Source organism: Micromys minutus (genome assembly GCF_963924665.1).
Source record: "Micromys minutus genome assembly, chromosome: 29".
NCBI classification, from domain to species: domain Eukaryota; kingdom Metazoa; phylum Chordata; class Mammalia; order Rodentia; family Muridae; genus Micromys; species Micromys minutus.
The window spans coordinates 34,243,734-34,266,935 of record NC_137964.1 but is presented as its reverse complement, the minus strand read 5'-3'; the positions used below and the strand labels follow the sequence as shown (position 1 = coordinate 34,266,935).

General features: G+C 50.1%; 1 protein-coding gene across 2 annotated transcripts in view; it reads right to left on the bottom strand.

Annotated features, from left to right (window-relative positions):
• MYO18B (myosin XVIIIB) overlaps positions 1 to 23,202 on the bottom strand; it is a 199,813-nt gene that overhangs the window by 52,046 nt on the left and 124,565 nt on the right. For both annotated transcript variants that reach the window (XM_080940828.1, XM_080940829.1), the window contains exons 36-39: positions 21,169 to 21,285; positions 18,040 to 18,123; positions 17,100 to 17,237; positions 14,574 to 14,759 (exon numbers count right to left, since the gene is read on the bottom strand). In XM_080940828.1, coding sequence (XP_080796954.1) covers positions 14,574 to 14,759; positions 17,100 to 17,237; positions 18,040 to 18,123; positions 21,169 to 21,285 — 525 coding nt within the window. The remainder of the gene's footprint in view (positions 1 to 14,573; positions 14,760 to 17,099; positions 17,238 to 18,039; positions 18,124 to 21,168; positions 21,286 to 23,202) is intronic.

Sequence of the window (23,202 nt, the reverse complement as noted above, 5' to 3'; positions counted from 1 at the left end):
AGTCACCCTTCAAACAGCTGTGAGTCCCACAGTTGCTTGTAATACTGTTCTGTAACTCCGGGAACCTGTGAGTCCAAGGACAGATGGGGTTTCCGTGGGCTCCCTCAGATGGAGTCACCCAGAGTCACTGTACCTGGGGACATGAGATCTACATAGACATTAGTTGTCAGGGTTAACTCACGGGTTTACTAATGTTTGTCACTCAAGAGTCTCTCACTCCGTGCATTTCCTGGCCTTCAAATGCTAAGGCCTCAGGCATTAACGACCGAGGACGCTGTCATTTTAAGTGTTAGGATTTTGTGGGTCTGAACAGCAAGCAGCCATATGGAGAACAAGGCGAGCTCTGTCATTAGGGAGCAGAAGGCAGGCACAGCAATCAGCCAACAGCAGAGTTTAGCTCCTACATTCATCTTTTTAAAAGGGCAGACTGGTTTTACCTTGTAGGAGAAAGATGGTAGACAGATGGGAACTGAGAGTCTGTCTGTCCTAGCAGTGTCTGTCCTGGCCATCCTTCCTAAGGCACAACTGCGATGTGACTCAAAGGCTCAGGGGAACTGAGTCACTCTGTGGACTCCACAGACAGGTCCCCTTTTTATCACTCAGCTATCTGTGATAAGAGATCAATATGGAAACTAAACAGGCTAGGCTCAGCTAGCTCCGCTGGAGGGAGAAGCCCAGAGGAAGGGAAGGAGCTGGGTACCACCTTGAGGTGGTGCTGGGTGTCTAATACAGAGACCACGCATGGCGACCGGGTACTGTGGCTGCTCAAATGGGTCAGATTCCACACTTTGTCTCAACCAACACTACTCAGATTAAAAGAGCCCTGTGGTGGTGGGGTCATTGGGTCACTCAGCACCAGCCAACACAAGCTACCCTCATGGGCCGAGTCCTTGCCTGATGATCACATGTGTGTGTGTGTGTGTGTGTGAGAGAGAGAGAGAGAAAGAGAGAGAGAGCGCACTGTATTCATCTGTTCTTTCCCATCAGCCCTCACTTCTGGGGGAACACTGGAGACTTGTCATGCCAAGAGCCGTTGGCTTCTAGGCTTCTACACCCACTCTTTCTATGCCTGACACCTTGGAAGGCTTTGCGATTCTGCCCTGTATGTATTCTGGCAACCCCACACACTGAGGCAGACAGCTCCCCTCCATCCTGTCAAAGAGAGAGCTTGACCTGTTTTGCATATGCAAAACTGTCACAGAGTCACTCAACACACAGCAGACACCTGTACATCCGCCCGCCCGGCACACTGCTCATTTCCGAAGCACACCCTGGAAGAGTGATGCCTGGTAGCAGGAAATAGCACAGTGCAGGGAAAACCAGATATATCCATACGTGAAACAGAGGCAGGGCTTAGGGACTGGGAGTCAGCATTTCTGTAGCCAGAGCCGCCCACCCACTGCCATATTCCAAACACCAAGGACAAAGGTCAAAGGAACCTGGGGAGAATTAACTCAAGCAAGGCTTGAGGCCTACTAGATGCTTCGTTCCAATAAACAGGATGCTGTGGAAACACGCCCATCCAGAATCAACAAGGGAAGGAAATCGCACCTACTCTTTCCAAGAGCAACTCTGGTTTGGATATATGCAAATGTGTCAGCTGGAGCAACAGGCTTGTGTTTCCTGTTCCCCTCTGCTCTGGTCAAATCAATCCCAGTGTCAGGTCCCATGATAGGGAAGTCTGGAGCGGCCCCAGCCCCGCCCTGTCTGAACATCCTGCCCTCCAAGATGTGACCTATCTATTTGACTGCTTTGCAGTGTCCCTGACAGCAGGCCCAGTTCCAAAGGTCTGTCCAGCAATAATTTAATGTATATGTGTGGGTGTTTCTAGAGGATGCCACCTCTCTATGAAGAGGTGTGAAGGAACTGGCTGGGCCTGGGGAAGCGCCTGGCTGAGAGGGGAGCTGACAGGAAGGAGAGGCCAGAGGCTGTCCTTGAGAAAGATCAGCACTTCTGGACACTCAAGGGAGCTATAGCAAGCTCAGCTCAGCTGAGGTGAGACCAAGGCTGGGGGAGGGGTAGACTAGAGAGCTCACTCACCACATCATAGTTGCAAGGCATTGTCTCCTCACTGCTTTATAACCCACCTTACAGAGGAGGTAACATGGCACAGTTGGTGATGGTGGTGATGGTGGTGGTGATGGTGATGATGATGGTGATAATGGTGGTGATGAAGGTGATGGTGGTGGAGGTGGTGGTGAAGGTGGTAATGAAGTTGGTAGTGATGGTGATGGTGATGGTGGTGGTGATAATGGTGGTGATGAAGGTGATGGTGGTGGAAGTGATGGTGATGGTGGTGATGGTGGTAATGAAAGTGGTAGTGATAGTGATGGTGGTAATTAAGGTGATGATGGTTATGATGGTGGGGGTATTAATGGTGTTGATCCTGCAAATGGTGAGTATAATGGTGTTGAAGGTGGTAGGGTGATAGCTTTCGTTATAATGTTGACAGATCATGGTAATAAAGACGGCATCACTTGTGATTGTTGTTTATTAGTTCCACGTAAAATAAAACCAAGGACCGAGTGACTGAATACATAGATGTGAGTTGCACTGTTTCTAAAAACAAATCTGGTCACTTGTCCTTCTCTGGGTAATTGTGGGCACTCCTGTGGCACTGACAAACTCACTAATGGGCCTGGCTGGGAACACCCTCTTGGCTTGGCACACACGCTGCCATGTCTAGCAGAGTCACACAGCAGTTATCTGATCCTCTGAAGGAGAAGAGGGATAGCCACAGCCTCCCCTTCCTTTCCTCTCTTTGGGCAGCCCCACCCACAGTGCCCCAGCATGTCCCAGCCCAGAAACATCATAAAGAGAAGACAGAGCAAGAGAGATCCAAGGAGGAGATGAAAATCAAGTAGAGATGAGACCTAACCCAATCATGAGTGGTCCCAGCAGAAGCCAAGGCCTGCAGTCAACCTGACACAAGCTGGAGTTATCACAGAGAAAGGAGCCTCAGCTGAGGAAATGCCTCCATGAGATCCAGCTGTAAAGGATTTTCTCAACTATTGATCAAGGGGGGAGGGCCCAGCCCATTGTGGGTGGTGCCATCCCTGGGCTGGCAGTCTTGTATTCTTTAAGAAAGAAAGCTGATCAAGGCTGGGGAAGCAAGCTAGTAAGTAACATCCCTCCATGGCCTCTGCATCAGCTCCTGCTTCCTGACCTGCTTGAGTTCCTGTCCTGACTTCCTTTGGTGATAAACACCATGGGGAAGTGTAAGCTGAATAAACCCTTTCCTCCCCAACTTGCTTCTTGGTCATGACGTTTGTGCAGGATTAGAAACCCGGACCAAGACAGAATCTCAGGGTCTCTCCTCCCTAGAAACTACCCTGTCTACTTCTGGCTCCAACATTCTGCTGCTCTGGGCTTCTTCCCTGACTACCTGCCATGGATTACCATGGAGCCGACTCTGCTCTGGGGTTCAGTGTGGGACACACTTCCATCCAGAGCTGTCAGTCAGAAATTATACTCTTCAGGTGCCAGCGGGTTTTAGTAGTGAATGACCTGAAGCCAGTGATCAAAACCAACGAGACTGTCCACATTTGGGGGCTCTGGGTTAGTCGGTTTTGTAGGAAATGTCTTCTTTTGCTGTGGTTAATGGAGGTGTAGCTATTCTCAGCTTGGCTCACAGTCACTGAGATGAGAAGCTACAAAATGGCCATCGGCAGAGGGCTGGGTAAAGGGTCTGGACAGAGTGTGCTGGCAGGTGTGTAAAAATGAAACCCTGGCTACAGTGTGTGCCAGTTCCCAGAGTGCAGATATTTCCCACGGTGATTAACACTGGGAAGCTATAGGGGTGCCATAGAAAAGAGCTAAGCAGAGCTGTGAGCACTCAGCTCTGGGGAGCTGGTACAAGTTGAGCCCTGAGGTCTGGACTGAGCCGTGGTCATCATAGAGTCTTGAAGTCCTAGGCTTCTCTGTCAGGCGACCCAGAGAGTTTCCTTCTGAATATCTCAATCAGAGCTGGTAGATTCCTAACAACCATCACAACCACAACAGTAGCAACAACAGCAATAGCAACAGCAACCGCACCCACCACAATAGCAATAACAACAGCAGCAACAACAACCACCACAAAAGCAACAACAGCAATAGCCATAGACTTGACAGTTCACTAGCTTCCGCCTACTCTTGACACACCCCATTTAAAACCCCAATTCTCCTAGTACAGCCCATTCTGCTGACCCATTTATTGGTGCAGCCTCAAGTTCTAAGGTTCCCTAATCTCTTCTCACTAAGACAAGTGTCCCCCATCCCCCTGTCAGAATCACAAGCAGGGTATCCCTACCCCTCCTGTTGAAGTATGTGCCTGACAAGGTGCAAGTCAGAGCAGTAGGATTCACAAGACCCTGACTTCCCTTGGGCGGCTGTTTTCCCAAGAACATGCAGCTGTAACAGCAAGGACACTGTCATCCCAGACACCAGCCTGCTGGCCTCCCCTGAAGTGTGGTGACGACTGAACAGAGCTTGATCTCATCCAAGCAGTCTGCCTCGGGTTGATTTGAATAATTTAATATACACCTGCGGTATTCAGTCAGTGCCCCCCTTCCCTTTTTTTTTAAAGTAATTAACATTGTGGAGTTAAATGACTTTAATTCCCAGTAAAGTGACGAAGTGTGGTTGATGAGGTCTCGGGGGACCCGATAGCGATCTGCTCTCTGTGTATACCATCCTGAGACTACACACACTGTCTGTAATTGGTATTAGCAACTGTAAATTCTGATTAATTGCCGGAGAGTCACTTTCCAATTGCAGAAACAAAGCCACAAGCCAGGGAGTAATGGACCCAATTATTCCTAGGTAGGCTTTCGGTAATAGATTTTTACTATCGGGATGCCTCATCTCAGAGGCAGACGGAGAGGAACTCATTTCATTAGATGCCAACACCTTCTGAATTGTGACGAGCACGCAATTCAAGGTCTGGGATTAAAGACAACGTGGAGGAACCCCATGTGGAGGCATTCTGAAGTCTGGGGGACGCAGGGCCTTACCCACCTTTAAGACCAAGTTGCTTTGGTGCTGGAGTATTTGTGGGGGCTGAGGGGACAACCAGAGATCCTGATGACTTGAGAGATAGGGTGGGAACCGCCACAGCTGCCCTGCCAGCTCTGAGCGTGCAGCAAGCCCTGAACAGAACGCAGAGCAGTCTGGGAACGCTGAGCCTTACGCGTGTCGCTGAGATAGTGCTAAAGGGCAGTAATTAGGAAACTACACCCTGCTGGGGGCTGTGAAGTACATTATTTACACCCGGCTTGTGGCCCCAAATGCCCTCCATATGGAATGACTTTTTAAACACTCCACTCCTCACTCCAAATAATTCATCTTTATGAGCTCAACTTCACATTTGCAAGCAGAGAATGCTCAGAGCTTTATAAAATGAGCCCTTAACCCTGAGCTGGTGATGCCCAGGGCAGCCGAGGAGGGGCCGTGTGCCAATCTGAACACTGGACACATGGCTCATTGAGCACAAAAACAACATAAAGAAACAAAAACAAATCCCAACACTGCAAGGGGTCTGGTTCTGGGCTGCTCAGGGCTCTTCCTGGATGTGAGCAGACTCCGAGAACAGGACAAAGTAGAGAAAAGGGGGTCTGTAGGAATCACAGGGCAGGGCTGAGAGTCGCCTGGACCACCTGCTTCAGTGTTTGGTTTTGTTAGTATGATTTTGTGTGTGTGTATGCGTAGTGTGAGATGCTGTGCATATAAAAGTGTATGTGTGTGCACGTGTGTATGTGTGTATGTCTCTATAGATGTGTATGATTCTGTGTTCATGTGTGTGTATGCATGTGCATATGGGTATGTCTGTGTTTATGTATATGATTCTATGTGCATGTGTGTGTAGGTCTGTGGTGTATGTGTCTGTGCATGTGTGTGTATGTGTGTCTATGTCTGTGGTGTATGTGTCTGTGAATGTATGTGTATGTTGGTGTGTGTGTGTATGTCTGTATGTGTCATGTTTGTATATGTCTCTGTGTGTATGTGTTTGGATCTGTGTGGTTATCTAGATGATTGTTTATACATGTGTGTATGTTTGTTGCTGTGTGTATGTATATGTTCTTTGTGTTTATGCTTGCAATTCTATATGTATAGGTGTATGTATGTACGTATATGTATATGTGTGTATCACTGTATCTATATGTGTGCATGTCTGTGTGTGCTTGCATGCATAGGTATGATTGTGTGTATGAGTATGTCTGTGTGCATGTGTATGTCTGTGTGCATATATGTCTGTGTGCACGTGTATGATTGTGCGTGTGCCTACAGTCAGTTTTGGGTATGGCTCTCTAGGGGCTGTCCCCTTCATGTATTTTTTGAGTCAGATCTGTCACTGGGACTTGGAGCTTGACAATCAGGCTAGGCCAGCTGGCCAGCCATCTTCTGAGGTCCTCATTTCTCCACAACGCTGAGACTGCAAGCATGTGCCACCATGCCCAGATTTTTGTTCTGTTGGTGTTGGGAGCTAAGTCTGGTCCTCATGCCTGCATGGTGAGAACTCTGCCTACTGAGCCGCCTCCCCAGCTCTGGTTATTCTGTGTTTAGAAGCTTCTGGAATGGCCATGAGGTTTGATTTCACGGCCACCTGACACTAAATCCCTCTCCTTCTATGCCCTGGTAACCCCCCCATCCAGAGCACTGTTGCCCCACCCCAGTGACCCCACCCCAGGGAGGCTCTCAGGCTGCGCACAGCTGGCAGGGGCTTTGTTGTCAAACTGTCAGCAGTTTTGCAAAAGCCAAGTGTTGAACACAGCTATTAGCAGAAATTAAATGACGTGAATTGACCATGAAATAATCATATTAAAATCAAAGATGAATCTCACGTTTCTACATGATTTCACTGGTGATGTTCTGTGATGTGTACTTCTGAAGTTTGTTTGTTTCCTGTGTTGGGGGAATGCAGATGGTGGTGGCCTACGTGCCGGTGTGCAGAGCCCCTGCCCCCTGTGTACTCGGTGTCAGGTGGGAAATTTACACCTTGGGAATTGGAAGCTGCTAGAATCCAGGAAATGCCTTGTGAAGAGCCAGCTGAGCACTCACGGGCACTCTCCAGCTTCTGTCTGGTGAACACTGTGAGACCCAACCCAGCCATGCACCGTACGCTGGGATGTCTTTGCTTAAAGGAAATGTATGGACGCAGTGGTGGGGCCAGGCTCCTCGTTTCCTTAAGACCTGGATCTCTTTTCATTTTTCCTTTTTGAAGGTGGAAAACGCACCCCTAAGCAATGGCAGATCCATAATTCATGGGCATATAAAATTGATGCTGGGTTTAACAGAGGAGAGCTGTAAGTGGCTGTCCATTAACTATTTATGAGCCAGCCTGGGTGCTGACAAGCCAGACGTGGGGAGGAGATCACACCAGTTCTCCCATGTTTTATTTAAACATTATTAAAAGTACACAGTCTACAGAGAGGCTTTCAATCCCACCCGGAATCAGAATCCACCCTGAGGTTGCCTTGGGTCTCAGAAAGCTTAGCCTGCAGAATGCTATGTCCTTTCCCTCTGAGCGGGGACTTGTTACTCCCTTTTCTCCATCTCGACTCTATCTTCTCATGGGCTCTGTTTCCAGCTGCCTTATGACCTGGGGTATAACACACCATCTCCCTGAAACTCAATTGAGTCATCTGTAAGATGGGACATTCCACAGGCGTCACCCCAACATCGACTGTGAGGGTTTGGTCAGATGGTGAGGAGCTTTGCCTCTTTGGGATGATCAGTAATGTCTGGAGACAATTTTATGGTAATCATTTGGAGCAGGGATGTTGTCTGTTCCTGTTGGATAGAGGGCAGGGGTGCTGCTAACTATATTAGAATGTTCTGCACCCCAACCCTCAGAATTAATAACATCACAGCTGGGAAACCTTGAGTTACACCGTGAGGAGTCATAACTCTTCAATTATTTTGAATATGTACTTCTGTGAGTAAATGTGGTGGCTGTTTGAGTCAGAAAATCATCTATGAGAGGCTTGGGCCTGGGTTCAAATTCTCACTCTGTCAGTTGGGAGAAAATGCTTTACCTCAATGGCTCTTGGTTCCTCTACTGGTGAAAATAAAAGGAGGAACTGCATACAAAGTCCTTGGTCCAGAGCCCAGCATGAGGAAAACGGACGGCACCAACCCTAGCTGCCACCATAACCATGAACTGACACATCCTTTGTGGGATAGGAAATGACGCATGCAGGGGGCAGATTGTGTCAGAGGAAATGAGAGTCAGAGTCTCAAGGAGAAAGAAACCCAAATGGCAACCGGCGAGCATCTGTCATGTGCTATTATTTGGCACTTCTGTATACTTATTTAACAGGCAGACGGCTCGACCCTGTGCTTCACAGGAGAGAGCAGGTTATGCTGTATGAGCTAAGGCATCTCCGGGGTTCCTCCTGTTAGTGCTTGCCCTGCCTTCCCATTCACATCCGTCTGGAGCCTGTTTTGGGAAGCAGGGGATCTTTGCAGAAGTAATTAGAAAAGACGATACCGAATTAGAATCCCATCATAGCTGGGTATAAAATGTCTCCTCGCAGGCTCACAATTTGGAAGCTCCCGGCAGCCTTATTCCAGGAGGTTCTGAAAACTCAGGGACAAGGTCAAGCTAGAGGAAGCCGGCCCTCTGGATCTAAATCATCCCCAAGTGCCCCAATTTTGCCCTCTGTTTCTCAGCCCAACATGACATGAACTGAGTTCTTTACCACCTTCGGCACCATGCTGGGCTACCCCCATCCTGAAGCCATGAGCCACATGGTCACAGTGACGTGAATGATCACTAATGGTGTGGCGATAAATCCAGTGAGTTTAGCCTCGGAACAAGACACACAGGGTCGGTACAGAAAAGGAAGCCATGTTCGGACAGAGGTGGGGACCAGCTGGTGTAGCCAACTCCAAGGGTCACCTGGAACCACTGGACTGTGAACAAGACTGTACTGTCCCTCCTGGAGCCTTTGATTTCAGATTTCGGCCTCCTTAGCTGGACACTGTGGACTTAACTTGCTTTAGGACATCCAGTGTTTTGGTAACTGGATTAAAGCCCAACTGGGTCTATGTTCACACAAGTCAGAGCAGTTTCATGAGCGACAGAGGGAGGGAGTGGGAAAGGGAGGCAATTTGTCATCCATGGGTGTGATGGGAAGGGTCCAGGATGAGCCAGATGGGAGGGAGAAGGCAGTGCAGTTAGATTTGCAGCCTCAGAGACAGTCTCTCCCTCAGGGAACCTAGTATGGCCCAGGCACACAACAGTCATTCTCTAGTTTTTAACCAAAAATGCCGTGTGAAGTGGAGCTTGTGGAGAGCAGAGGACAATTTTCGGGAGTCACCCATCCCTTCCCATCCACCACGTGGGACTCAAACTCGGGCCATCAGCATTGGGCCAAGTACCTCTACTCACTGAGGCATAGGGCCACTGCCAGACCCACTTCTGTAAGTGCCTATGCTAATTAACCCAGGGGTTCTCCCGGGAAGCAAGCCAAACCCAATCTTTCTGTACGGCAGGACGAGATTGCAGACGCTGGTCAAGAACAGGTAAGTCCTGCGCCCCATAGAAACACAGGTGTGGGAACACCAGGTAGCCAAGCACGCTGCAAGTTTTTTCAGACCTGGGAGACCTGTGTACAGCCCTAAGAGGTATAGCTTCCACCACAGGGATGTCAGGACAGAAGCAGGTGGTGTGTGGCTCTCCAACACCATCCGCACCCCAACTTCCATAGACACCCAGTCCAGGGACCAAAGTGGTCCTCCTGGGCCCTGTGACAACTAAAAACCAACAGACTATAAATCCAGAGATGAGCCATCTTGTGCCCTGATGACAAAGGAACTTGAATGATTTAGGGCCAGCGAATTCTTTTCTCCACAATGGCACCTGGAGTTGCCAGGAATAGTACATCCCTAAAATTAATGGTCAGAGCTCATTTGTCTTATTTTGCAGGCAGAGAAGTTCCATTGCTGGGGTAATGGATACTGATCTGGATGTGCTGGTGAGCCAGCTGGGGGATCAATCACCCACACGCAACAGCTCACAGCCCTTTAAACCAACACCAGCTGTGACAAATGGAGCTGGCTGGGGACAGGCGGAAAGGAATACCGACAGAAGATCCATCAACATCCTTGCAGAGGCTCAAGGGTCTCGGGGGCCCTAGAGTCCTTCTTGGTCTGATACGATAGAGTCATTTTTCAGCAGCCCAGACTGAAAGAACAGGGATACAGTAGGGAAGACTTTAGTGCTAGACACACAAGGTCATCAGTTCTAGCACTAGCATCCCAGATGCTACTGCTCTGGGTCACCTCTGCCTGGTGGAGGGTGGTCAATACCTCAGAAAACACAGCACACACTGAAAGAATTAGTGATGGAGGAAGGAAGGAAAGATGGAAGGAAGGAAAGGAAGGATGGATGATGGGTGGGTAGGTGAGTGGATGAATAAATGAGTGGATGGATGGATGAATGGATGGATGGATGGATGGATGGATGGATGGATGGAAGGATGGATGGATGGATGGATGGATGGATGGATGAATGGATGGATGGATGGAAGGATGGATGGATGGATGGGTGGGTGGGCTGATGAATGAATTCTTGAATTGTGAAGTTGGGAAATCACCTTTCTTCCTTCCAGGGAAACTTTAATTCTAAAGATGGAGGGTGCAGAGGGCGACTCTGCCCTAGAACACGGATCTGGGTGATGACGGGTTTGCATGGGAGGAGGACTCGGTACTAAGAGGGCTGTGCCCACAAGTGTTGTAATCTGTCACTGCAGAGGAAAGTGTATCTGTGTAAAGTCCACTAGTGATAACCAGCTTTCTGATGCTGCAGGAAAATACGCAAGGTACACACATAATGAGAAGGGAAGTTTGACTTGGTTCACTGTTTCAGAGGTATCATTCCATGGCCTCTCACCCTGCTGCTTCGGAGTATGGTAGAGAGATGTTGGTGGAGGTGGTCTACTCAACTTACAGACACTATGCAGCAAAGAGAAAAGCAGGGAGAGACCAGTACCCTAAATGTCCCCTCCAAGTGCATGCCCCCGATAATCTAACTTCCTGCTTTGACTTGGAAATGCTGGGACCCAAGCTGTAACAGCCCCACGTGTAGATGTGTAGGCTTGTTGAGAACACCTAGCACACCCACGTCTAACCTGACTCACAGTAGGCACTCCAGGGACACACCTAAGATGAATGAATGGACCAAGAACTCTGACTTCTGCACAGAGTGGCAGGAGAAGATATGCTGGCCCTGGCCTTGGACCAGAACAGGTGCAGTGAGGTATCTGAGGATCCTAAGTAGGTGACAAGATGCCACAGCAGGGTGACCAGCCTCAGCAACAAACTGTCTTCAAATAACAATGATCATTTACTGTCCCAGAGTCCTCATGTGTCTCAGCACAGTGAGACCTTGAGATCCATCCTTCCTAATTGTGCCTGTGAGCATGCGTGAGCCCAAACCTCTTTCCTCTTCCCACAGAGTGCTGGGATCCCGAAGGCCAAGAATATACTGTAAGGTGCGGACAGCCTCTCTTAGCAAGAAGCTGTGCGTGGTGATTTGAATTGGGAATGTCCTTTGCAGGCTCACGTTTTGAACTCCTGGGCCCACACAGCTTGTGGTCCTACTTTGCGCCTTTAGGTTGCTGGGCCTAGTGGGCCGAAGGTCACCGGAGGCAGCATTTAAAGGTTAAATGCCTCCTTGATTCAGGTTTATATTTGCTGTCCCTGGTGCATACCGTGTGACTGAATAATGTCACCAGACTCTGCTGCCACTGCATGGCTCCCACCCTGTGCTCTTCCCAGCCACGAGGGACAGCCGAGAGCTCTGGACGCTTGAGCTGATAAGCTCTGCGCCCCAACTAAGGCTGTCTCTGTCAGGGGGTCTCAGTCACAGCCACAGAGGGGGAAGTCACCAATACAGATGGCTTAACCCGTCCCTGAAAGTCTTCCTCAGCTCAGAAGCCCTAAAGAGACCATGGGATTTGCCAGATGCCATTGCTATGGCAGCTGACTGGGGTGTAGACTGCTCTCCCAGGATGAGCTCCCGGTGGCCCTTCCCTGACACATGTCCACCCAGGACTGTGAATGTGGGTTTATCTGCAGGGTCTACATAACCTCCACTTAGGGTGCACTCTAAATCCAGAGGTAGATGTCCTGACAAGAGCAGAGAGACAGTTGCAGCCTGAACCCTCAGGCAAAAAAAAAAAATGTCTGGAGACAGAGGCACAGACTAGAGCATTGCTACCAGCTGTCATTGGCCAGGACCTGTGGCTGCCGGGAGGCAGGGAAGCCTGGTGGGGAGGGAGTTAGTCTGAGTGAGTATGGCCTGGCACACTGCATTTCAGACTCTGATCCCCATGATGCTTGAGACCATATATCCGAGGCTTTAACCACACCCAGCTTACAGTCATTTGGCATAAACACAGCAGATATATCTTGAGGTTGCTCAGAGATGTCCCAAGATGCCTGGGGCATTTGTGACAGTGATATCTGTCCAATTGTTCTAATATTTGAGGGTCTCTAAGGATCTGCACATTACCCTAGGACCTAAGACACAGAGGGGGGGAATGGAGAAGAGGGGGTGGCAGTGTACCGGAAGGGGAGGCAGCCCAGAGGGGAAGAAAAGCTGCCATTTGACAGGTTAGTCTGCCTGTGTGTGCAGCCAGCTAACAAAGACGTCAGGGGAGATGGAGGCCAGGATGGTTTCCCTCCTGGCCAGAGCTGACATAGACGTGGCGTGGCATAGGAAGTGGGCTGCTAATGAACCCTGCTTATCAACTGGAGGGAAGCCTTTCTCTCCCTCAGGGCAGGAGAGGAAACTCCAGTCAGGGACCTGGACCTGTCTGGGGACCTCAGTCTTCCTACAGTACCTGTCTGTCACCATCTAGGCAGCTGGCCTGTCGGGTAGAGCTGACAGCCCTGACCATGTCTGCAGAGGATGTTGTCTGAGAAGATCATTTGCAGAGGAGTATGGTGGGTAAGATCTATCACAGACAGAAGGCACAGGCTGGCAGGGGAAATGACCTCACTTTAGAGACCTTGGGGCCTGAGCTAGGCAGGGTGACAGTTCACTCGCGTGAGTTGGATGTTGCTGTATAAAAGGATTGCTGGGCACCCCTCCCCAGTTGCAGAATACCAATGCTTTCATGTGCCCTGTGATCCCTGTAGGAAACTATTCTTAGAACAATACATCAAAAGATGAAGGAAATCCCCACAGGCAGAAAACAGATTAAAAATTGTTCTCGGTCCACACCACGGATATAAAGTGACTAATATGGCGGATAGAGCTACAGACTGTGACTGCAAGAAAGTACCTGCCCTTCTCTGAGCCTGAGTTTGCCATGCTAGAAAGCTCAGGGCCTCAGTTTCCCCATCCTTCCAGCGGACATGGGATTCCCACAGGGAGAACTTCCCTCAGAACTCGCACACTGTGCATGCTTAGGACCAGCTTCTCTAGGTGCCTCTTTCATCCTCCACATTTGCCATCTCTGCTCCAAGCCCTTAAATAAACCCACGTTCACCACAAGTAGCAACTGAAACCTCAGTTTCCCCATCTACACACTGTGGTTGCTGCGAGCATCGTAGGCTGACATGGGCACAGAGCCTTGGGGAAAAATGGACGTTAGATATGGTGTGGTACCCTCTCTGTGTTGCCTGCCCTTTATCAACACTTACCCTGATCCTGCGGTTACCCAGAAGTCTCTGTTCTTATTCTGCCAGGATTCAGAATCATTTTGCATCTAGTCAGTTATTACTCCAGAGGGGGAGGGGGAACAGCCATTTGGATATATGGGAATAGCATGAGCTATAATATCCATTGGCTTCCTAGGATTTATTGTGTGAGCACACCATATATTTACAGTAGGTCTAGACATAGATACACGAGCTTCCTTTACATCTGCTACTCTAATTATCGCTGTTCCCACAGGCGTCAAAGTCTTGGGATGGTTTGCAACATCCCACGGTGGGAATAGCAAATGATCTCCAGTCAGACTATGAGCCCTAGGTTTTATTTCTCTGTTGATAGCAGGTTGGCCCAACAGGAATTGTCTTATCAAACCCCTCACTTGATACTGTACCTCATGACACACACTATGTAGTAGCCCTACTTCCTAGGCACTGTCTATAGGAGACGTGTTCGTCACTATATCTGGATGTGTTCACCAATTCCCATTGTTTTTCAGGTTGTACTCTACATGATACATGAGCGAACGCTTGTTTCACCATCATGTTTGTAGGAGTAAATAAAACACTTTTCCCTCAGCATTTCTTACGTCTTTCGGGAACCTCGACGTTACTCGGATTAGCCAGTGGCTACCCTTCTTTTGGCATTCATCGTAGGAGGTAAGAAATGCTGGTCTGGTGTGGTTGCTTCCAGCAGCAGAGAAGGCCTTTGGTCAGCTTTGAATATACCTCAAGAGTCTACAGGCAACGGTAGTGCCGTCTCTCAGACTATGGCCGTCTGTTTCTCTCTCCTTGATAACCCACCTCAAAAGGCCTGTGAAGGCAGCCTGGAGTCTCCCACCAAGAAGGTGTTTCTAACCCCTAAAATGAGGTTTCTACCCCAGCCCAAATGCTCAAATGCACAAGAGCCCACCAGAGCCTGGTCTCACCAGCTCCATGCAGCGCCGACTGGCTTCCTCCTCCCGCTGGACCAGCTCCTGCATCTCCACCTTCAGCTCCTCCAGACGCTGCTGATAATATTGGCTGTTTTCACGCTGCTTGGCCTCCACCTTGACGGCTCTAGACAGCTCTTCCCCCATCTTGATCATACTGTCCCGAAGTCGGATGACCAGCACCTAGGAGGGGCGGAGAGCACGGTGCGTCTCACAGGGGGAAATCAGGCGCCCAAAGGAACGTCTCAACAAAATGAGACCCTTTGCTGGGCCCCTGCATGTCTGTGCCAAGTGATCCAGTAAAGAATTGTGGTTTCTTAGTCTTCTTCAGAGAAGACCGCACTGACTGGTTATCAAGTGTCAAATGGTCAGCCCTGAAAGCATATATAGAAGGATTTACAGACCAATCAGGTTATGTTTGGAAATTCATATGTAGTACATACACATATGGATATTAAAAAGTCATGAATTTGAATGAGAGTAAGGAGGGATACTTGGCAGGGTATAGAGAGAGGAAAGGGAAGGGGAAATCATGTAATTATTTTAGAATCTCAAAATAAAAAAAAAATAAAAATAAAGCTCATAAACCAAACCAACAACAATAAAAAACAAAAAAATAATGAAATGGCCCAGGGTAGGTGATTGGGGTAGGGGCTCCTGTGTCTGTGTCCCAGGGCACTACCAGGTCCTAATGTGCTAAGCTGGGCATCTGGCACAGACAGAGTCTGGCACAAACAGGGCTGCAGAAGGAGGCCTAATGATACTTGGCCTCTGCCTTCCAAGGTCTGAGAGTTGGATGGTCGCCCCAGAAAGAACACTCTAGTCCAACCAAACCTTTGGCTTCTGGGTTTTTGAAAGGGAGCCTTAGATAAGAACACTCCTCTCAACCCTCCATGCTCTGCCTTCCTGGGGACAGAAACCCATCAGACATAATGAGGAGATGAAGACAAAAGACTGCTAGGCACCTTGAACACTGGAAAAACCCCAGGCTATGTGGATTCATTAGGCAGCCAACAAGCCTGGATCCCATCGATCTGTGGGATCCCGGTGGGCAAACAGCAGCATGTTGACAGAAGCAAGCGCCCTGTGACTATCTCAAGCCTTGCTGAGGGTTCTGGGAACCATAAATAGAGGAGGTAGACTCAGGTCAGACACTGTCATCCATTGGAAGTCGTCCCGAGAGGCTCTATTTCAGAAATTGTCAGAGCAAACAGGGAGAAAGAGGATCATGCAGCATCTCCAATGACCCATCCCTCAGCAGCAGGGACACAGATTCTGCTACATTTGGATACATTTGGATACATTTAGATACATTTAGATACATTTAGATACATTTAGATACATTTAGATACATTTGGATACATTTAGATACATTTAGATGCATTTAGATACTGGTGAACACCAGGCTGGGTGCTTCTGGACTCAACTATCAGGTTTTTCCTTTCCTGCTATTAGCTGTGCTATAACTGAGTAACAACTCCACAGAACCAGCATGAGGTAGGTAGCCTTTCAACACAGTGGCCAGCATTTCCAGTATTCTGGAGGGCTCCTGCCTGTGTGGGCTTTTGAGCTGTTTGGAAAACCCAATTGTGAAAAATCAACAAGAATGTCTGCTGTTTATCCACAGCAGCTGTATCAGAGACCACACATCCCTGGGACTGTGAGTGTTTCAGAGTGAGGGTTGCAGCTTTTCACACCCAAATACACTATAACGAAAGGGCGGGGGCTGCTGAGAAATGAGGACACAGACTCTGAGGGGAGGGACAAGGCAGGTGTCAATCAACCTAAAGGTGAGGCCTGTCCTTACCCCCCTACCCACATAGCAGCACCACCAAATGTCAGGTGCAGACTGGAGGTGAGCTCTGTAAATATCTCGTGCCCTTGGTCCACAGAGCTAAAGTGAACCCATGCTGAGATGATCAGCTTAAGATGGACATCAATGTCCTCAGCAAACCCCATCCAAGCCTGCTGGGGTGCTGCTATAGCCACCAGGCCTCATCCCTGCAGCCATCTGGGCTCTCTGCCCTGGAAGGCTCCGTCCTGTGAAGTCAAGGCCCTGCTTGTGCTGTGGGTGTGTGCGCTCGTATGTCTGTCCAGTACCAACAGGTGCCACAGATAGGTGGGAAAGAAGCTGCCCACAAATAGTTTGAAGGATGTGAGGGGATGAATAGACAGGCAGAGATGGAAGAATGATGCCCATGGAGTCTAGGTGGGGCAGGGGGAAGGGAAGGAGAGGAAAAAGGGAGACAGGAGAGGAGGGTGTGAGAGTCAGTGTGAAAATAGAGTATGGGTGTGTGTGAGGGTGGACTGCTGGTAGGAACAGACAGAGGAGGACAAGGTAGAAGAGCGCAGGGTGCTTTAGGGAAGTACAGACAAGAACACAGGACAACAGAGGAGGGTCAAGGACAGAGGCAGCTGTCAGGCTCATCCCAAGGAGGCATGAAAACCAAATGATGACTTGCAGAGGTGGGACTCACACACCTCTCCCTGCTCCAGCCCCCTAGACTCGAGAGTTCTGGGTACCTCAAATCTTTTTATCTGCACCTTCTGGAACTCCGCCTTGTTTTCCAGGTCACAGATGATGGCTTCCTGCCGGCTGACGATGGCTCGGTCCACAGTGGACTGCTCCAGGTACTGGATACGAAGCTGAGCCACCTGCAGCTGGGGGGCACATTGGGGCAACCGCTGGACCGACCAGCCTTGTCCCCCACCCTGGCCTCTGTTGGACTGATACACACTGACTGTCCTCATAAGCCATCACTGCCAACCCTCATGCTGGCCTGCCCCAGGGCAGCAGATGCTGAGAGGTGACGCATCTTGGACCCTGTGGCTCATTCATGGTCCCACCCACTTAATTTTCGCCACTATGATAAAGGGCCAAGCTGGCTATGGAGAAACTTGTGCATCGGAAGCCACAACGAGGGAAGCTAGAAGCCCAACCTCACAGCCTATTTCCTGTTTGCCTGAGCCTAGACATGTCACTTCCTGCTTGAGCATCCATTCCTCCATTTTCATCATGAGACCTGCAGCTACCCAGTGCCCACTGTTCTGTCCTTGGCTCATCGGGAGTCAGTGCCCTTGTGTGTGATGAGACCTGGGCACTCTAGCAGGGCTTTGTCTGTGGATAAAAATGGCCCACTAGGTACTGAGATTTAGAGGGATTGGGCTTCAGTTGGAAGAGCTCCCAACACGGTGTGGCCCTGACTCACAGACATCTTTTCTTCTTGGGAATGATCTCTCAGAGGAAGAGAGGAGCAAAGCCTGCATTGAATGATGCCTGGGTCATCTGTGTCCGGGCGGGAACACAGGCAACTGTGACCAGAGTGTGTGGATTTGTATTTCGGTCCACCAGGACTTTCTGGATCCAGCTGGCACACCAATAAACTTGAGCAATGACTGGGTGACCCCGGGGGAACACAGGGCTCCTACCCTCTCTCACAGCGTGGCTGCTCTGAGCACATACCTGCTCCCGCAGCTTCTGCTTCTCCTTCTTGGCTTCTTCCAGCTGCAGCTGCAGTTCCTGAATCTGCCCAATGTCAGCAGCTGACTGTTGAGGTAGAAAACAAGGCGAAAGGACCCTTTTGAGAATCCCTGACCTCTGTCAGAACTTCTGTGACAAACACTGGTGCTTAAAAGATGCCCCTCGCCCCTTCCCAATACCCCATCGGCTCCATTTGCTGAGCCACAACTTCCTACCAACACTCCATCCCTGTTTGCTGAGTCACTCCATGGCATTACCCCGAGGACACAATGGTTGGTGAGCTCTTTATGACACATGTCAGAGAGCCCAGAACGAACTGTGCTGCCCACGCTTCCAGGGCAAAACCCCAAGGGTGGCATCATGGTTTGAATGTAAAGTGTCTCCCATAGGCCAGGGTGGGAAGTGTTGCTTGCCACCATTGGGCATTGGGAAAGTAGTAGTCAATATTCTGCCTCCAAAGATGTTTTAATCCATCCATGGATCTCACATTTGAGCACACAGTTGGTGGACCGGTGGAAGGTACAGCTTAGATATAGGATCTAGGTCACCCAGGGTCACAAGTCACTTGGCTCCTTCCTGCTGAAGCTCCAAGGCTTCCTGTCAATCATGAGCCAAATACTCCAGGCACAAATACTCCCGTGCACTCAGGGCCAAGCATCCTGAAACCATAAGCCCTTTAATCCCTCCCTGTGGCTGCTTCTGTCAGCTCAGGGGAATGATAAAACTATGTTGGGCTAAGAACCATGTCAGGAAACTGGGAACCTGCACATGGATACCAGCCACAGCAAGACAGGGACTCACTGCCCCTCCATATCCTCATCTAACAACAGGCTGAGTGCCTTCTTGGCCCCCTTCATTAGTAAGTCTCAAGGTCAGAGAGGGGAGTCAAGACCTTTTCAGGAGGTGAAGGTAATAACTAATATTGATGATCTCAGAGGAATGAGGTTCCTGAGGATGTGGAGGCCTCTTGGCTGCCACCCTGCCCCACCCCAACATGTGTCTGGTTTTGCTTACTTGCCTTAGAACATGTTCTTTACTTGTAGCTGAACTGAATGAGTTTTACACAGGACAAAATTAACAACTCAGGCACAGACTCCCTATGATGGTGGCTGTGACCCTGATGATCCCATTCCTTATGTGAGTTGTGTCTCCTTGTCTAGCAGACACGCCCTGGTATTGTCCTTTGGAGGCAAGAAAATATGCCACTTGGGCCACCTCTGGGGATGAGAGTGAGGAAAGTGTTTGATGCTCCTGGACTGAGCTCTTCTCCTCAGGAATGTGGCCAGAAACCCAATGGGACTCTTGGCCCATCCCCTACTCCAGCCCAAGCTTCTCTTCTTCCCAGCTGCCAAAATCCACATTTACCGACCTCACTTTTCTCTGACTTTTCCTGACATGTGGCTTTAAGTGCCCAACACCATGTCTGAGCTTCAGTCTCCCATAGATCAAGGTAGAGGACATCTCTGTGACAGTGGAGTGAACAGGGTGGGGTGGCTTAACAGGTGCACCTCTGCTGCTCAGCTCCCACAAGCTTGACAGTGCTTCCCACCACCCATCAAAGAAAGCCCTCTATGAGCCTGGTGTGTCTCTCTCTCCTGGTCTCCCCTTTCTCTCCTCGTCAGCCTCCTTTCATCCTCTCCAAGGCTCCATGAATTCGGTATGTGCCTCCCACACACACACACCTGTGACCTTCTCTGTAGATCCCATGGTTCCACTGCAAACTCATTAACTCCTGACACCTATTCAGATTTCTACTTGGTTCCTTCTCCTTGAGCAAGTACTCCCTAATTTTAGTCCTTTCCTGGAGTCTCACCTCAGTTCCGTTTACCACCCCAACTCTCACCACATGCTGCTCTGGGTAGCTCTATGGCAACATCTGCTCAGCTCATAAAGCTATCAAGATGCCCCTTTGCTTACCAAAGTGTCCTTGGCATTGTTCACTGGGCCTGATACAGAGAAAGTCTTTGGTGAATAACAGACAGACAGACAGACTGGATGGCTGAGTATGTGGGTGGTGGTTAGACTGGTGGACATAGTGAGTAGAGAGCATTATAGATGGGTGGACTGACAGATGGATGGGTGGATGGGGGATGGATGAATGGATGGACAGATGGATGGATGGGTGAATGGGTAGATAGACAGATGGATGGATTGTGGATGGATGGATGAATGGGTAGATGGGTGGATAGATGGATGGGTGGATGGATGGATGGATGGGGGATGGGGGATGGATGGATGGGTACATGGGTGGATAGACAGATGGATGGATGGATTGTGGGTGGATGAATAAATGGGTGGATGGGCGGATAGATGGATGGGTGGATGGGTGGATGGATGGGGGATGGGGGATGGGGGATGGATGGATGGATTGGTGGATGGATGGGTGGATGGATGGGGGATGGAGGATGGATGGATAGGTGGATGGATGGATGATGAATAAATGGATGGATGGATGGATGGATAGATGGGGGATGGAGGATGGATGGATGGATGGATGGATGGGTGGGTGGATGGATGAGTAATGGATGGATGATGAATGGATGGATGGGTGGATGGATGAATAATGGATGGATGGATGGGTGGATGGATGGGGGATGGGGGATGGATGGATGGATAGATGGGTGGATGGGCACATGCATGGGAAGGCTGCCTGTGGTGGTTTGAATAAGAATGCCCCCACAGGCTCACACATAAGAATGCTTAGTCATCAGGGAGTGGCAAAATTTGAGAAGGATTAGGATCTCTCCCCCTCCCCCCCATTTGCAGATTACGATGCAACTCTCAGCTACTTCTCTAGCTCCATGTTTGCCGCCATTCTTTCTGCCATGATAATAATGGACTAATCCTTTGAAACTGCAAACCAGCCCCCAGTTAACTATTTTCCTTTATTAGTTGCCTTGGCCATGGCGACTGTTCACAGTGATGGAACACTGACTAAGACACAGCAGGTTTATGGTGATGGGGAGGTGGCTGCATGAAGTCAACATTTTCCTGATGAAGTCGTTCCCCAGAGGACACACCATCATCTCCCATATGGAACCGACAGCTCCTACCTATCTACCTTTGAGCCGTTATGCCTACCAACATCACACGCCGGGAGCGGGTCCTGACCTGAGCAATGAGGTCCTTGTGCTTCTGCATGAGGCCGTTCAGGTCATCCTGGTCCTCGTCAATGCGTTTCAGGAGGTCTGCTCTCTCAAACTGCAGCCTGTACAGCTGCTCGTCCACCTGCAGAGGGGCAGGGGCAGAAGGGCAGAGGGGCAGAGAGGCAGAGGGGCAGAGGGGCAGAGAGGTAGAGGGGCAGAGAGGTAGAGGGGCAGAGAGGTTGAGGGGCAGAGAGGTAGAGGGGCAGAGAGGCAGAGGGGAAGAGGGGCAGAGAGGTAGAAGGGCAGAGGGGCAGAGAGGTAGAGAGGTAGAGGGGCAGAGGGTAGAGGGGCAGAGGGGCAGAGGGGCAGGGGGCAGACGGACAGAGAGGTAGAGGGGCAGGGGGCAGAGGGATGGAGAGGTAGAGGGGCAGAGGGTAGGAGGGGCAGAGGGACAGAAAGGTAGAGGGGTAGGGGGTAGAGGGGCAGAGAGGTAGAGGGGCAGAGGGGCAGAGGGGCAGAGGGGAAGAGGGGCAGAGAGGTAGAGGGGCAGAGAGGTAGAGGGGCAGAGGGGCAGGGGGCAGAGAGGTTGAGGGGCAGAGAGGTAGAGGGGCAGAGAGGTAGAGGGGCAGAGGGTAGAGGGGCAGGGGGCAGAGAGGTAGAGGGGCAGAGAGGTAGAGGGGCAGAGGGGCAGAGGGGCAGAGGGGAAGAGGGGAAGAGGGGCAGAGAGGTAGAGGGGCAGAGAGGTAGAAGGGCAGAGGGGCAGAGAGGTAGAGAGGTAGAGGGGCAGAGGGTAGAGGGGCAGAGGGGCAGAGGGGCAGGGGGCAGACGAACAGAGAGGTAGAGGGGCAGGGGGCAGAGGGATGGAGAGGTAGTGGGGCAGAGGGTAGGAGGGGCAGAGGGACAGAAAGGTAGAGGGGTAGGGGGTAGAGGGGCAGGGGGCAGGGGGCAGAGGGGCAGAGGCACACAGGCATAGCCTCAGTAGGAAGCACCAGTCTGGGCATCCAACAGGTGTCCCATAATGTCTATTAGGTGGGGAGGTGGATTTAACTGAGGGGTTTTCCCTCCAAGGGAGTTACTTTTATGTGTGTATTTGATGACTTTATAAGTATGTAGGCGTGTCTCGTGATTGTGTGTGCTTAAACGTGTAGCTGCTTCCTGGTTGGCTTTTCATCAACTGGACTCAGCCTAGAGTCATTTGAGAAGAGGAAACCTTCGTTGAGAAAATGCACCCTAGATTGGACTAAGGGGCATCTTTTTGATTAATTAAGGAGCCCAGAAAGCAGACTGAGCAAGCGGCAGGCAGCAAGCCAGCAAGCAGCGCTCTTCCACGGCTTCTGCTTTTGTCCCAGCTTGGTGTGCTCGTCCTGATTTTCCCTGACGGTGCACTGTGATGTAAGTGTGCAAGATATAAACCATCCTCTCCCAAGTTGCTTGTGTGTGTGTGTGTGTGTGTGTGTGTGTGTGTGTTTCTGGGTATGTTCCCCTTCATTTAGAACAAAATGTAGGACAAAGGGGCTCACTGGGATCCTGCACAAGCCTGAGTTGGTTCCTCCCCGTCTCTGTGTGAACTACAGAATTCTGTACTTCAAGGGCACACTTAAGCCAGGTCGGATCCTCCAGACCGTAGACACTGTCACCAATGTGATAGATCTATAGCATGGCTCATCTGTCTCCTTCCAATGGTGACCACCCAATAATAGCATTATAATGAATCGTCGATGATTTTGATTGTAGGGAGTTGAAGTGAGCCTCTGAGAGACAGGCTTTTCCTCTTGGACAGGCAGCATGCAGCAGTTTGAGGATGAATAATGAGAGCCTCCATGACAGTAGGAACACAGTAGGCCTGTCTGTGTTCATCACTGCAGGTTCAACTTCATGCTACTGGGCACACAGTAGGTCCTCAACAGGCCTCTGTTTACCTTTATAAATGGGATCTCACTGTTGATGTGTGTGCATGTGTGTGTGTGCATGTGCACGTGCATGATTTCTGTTAAGTTTAGTGTCAAGCACCACCCAGTAGGCCCACAGTAAATTCCCTTTGCTTCTTAGGAAGTTGAGC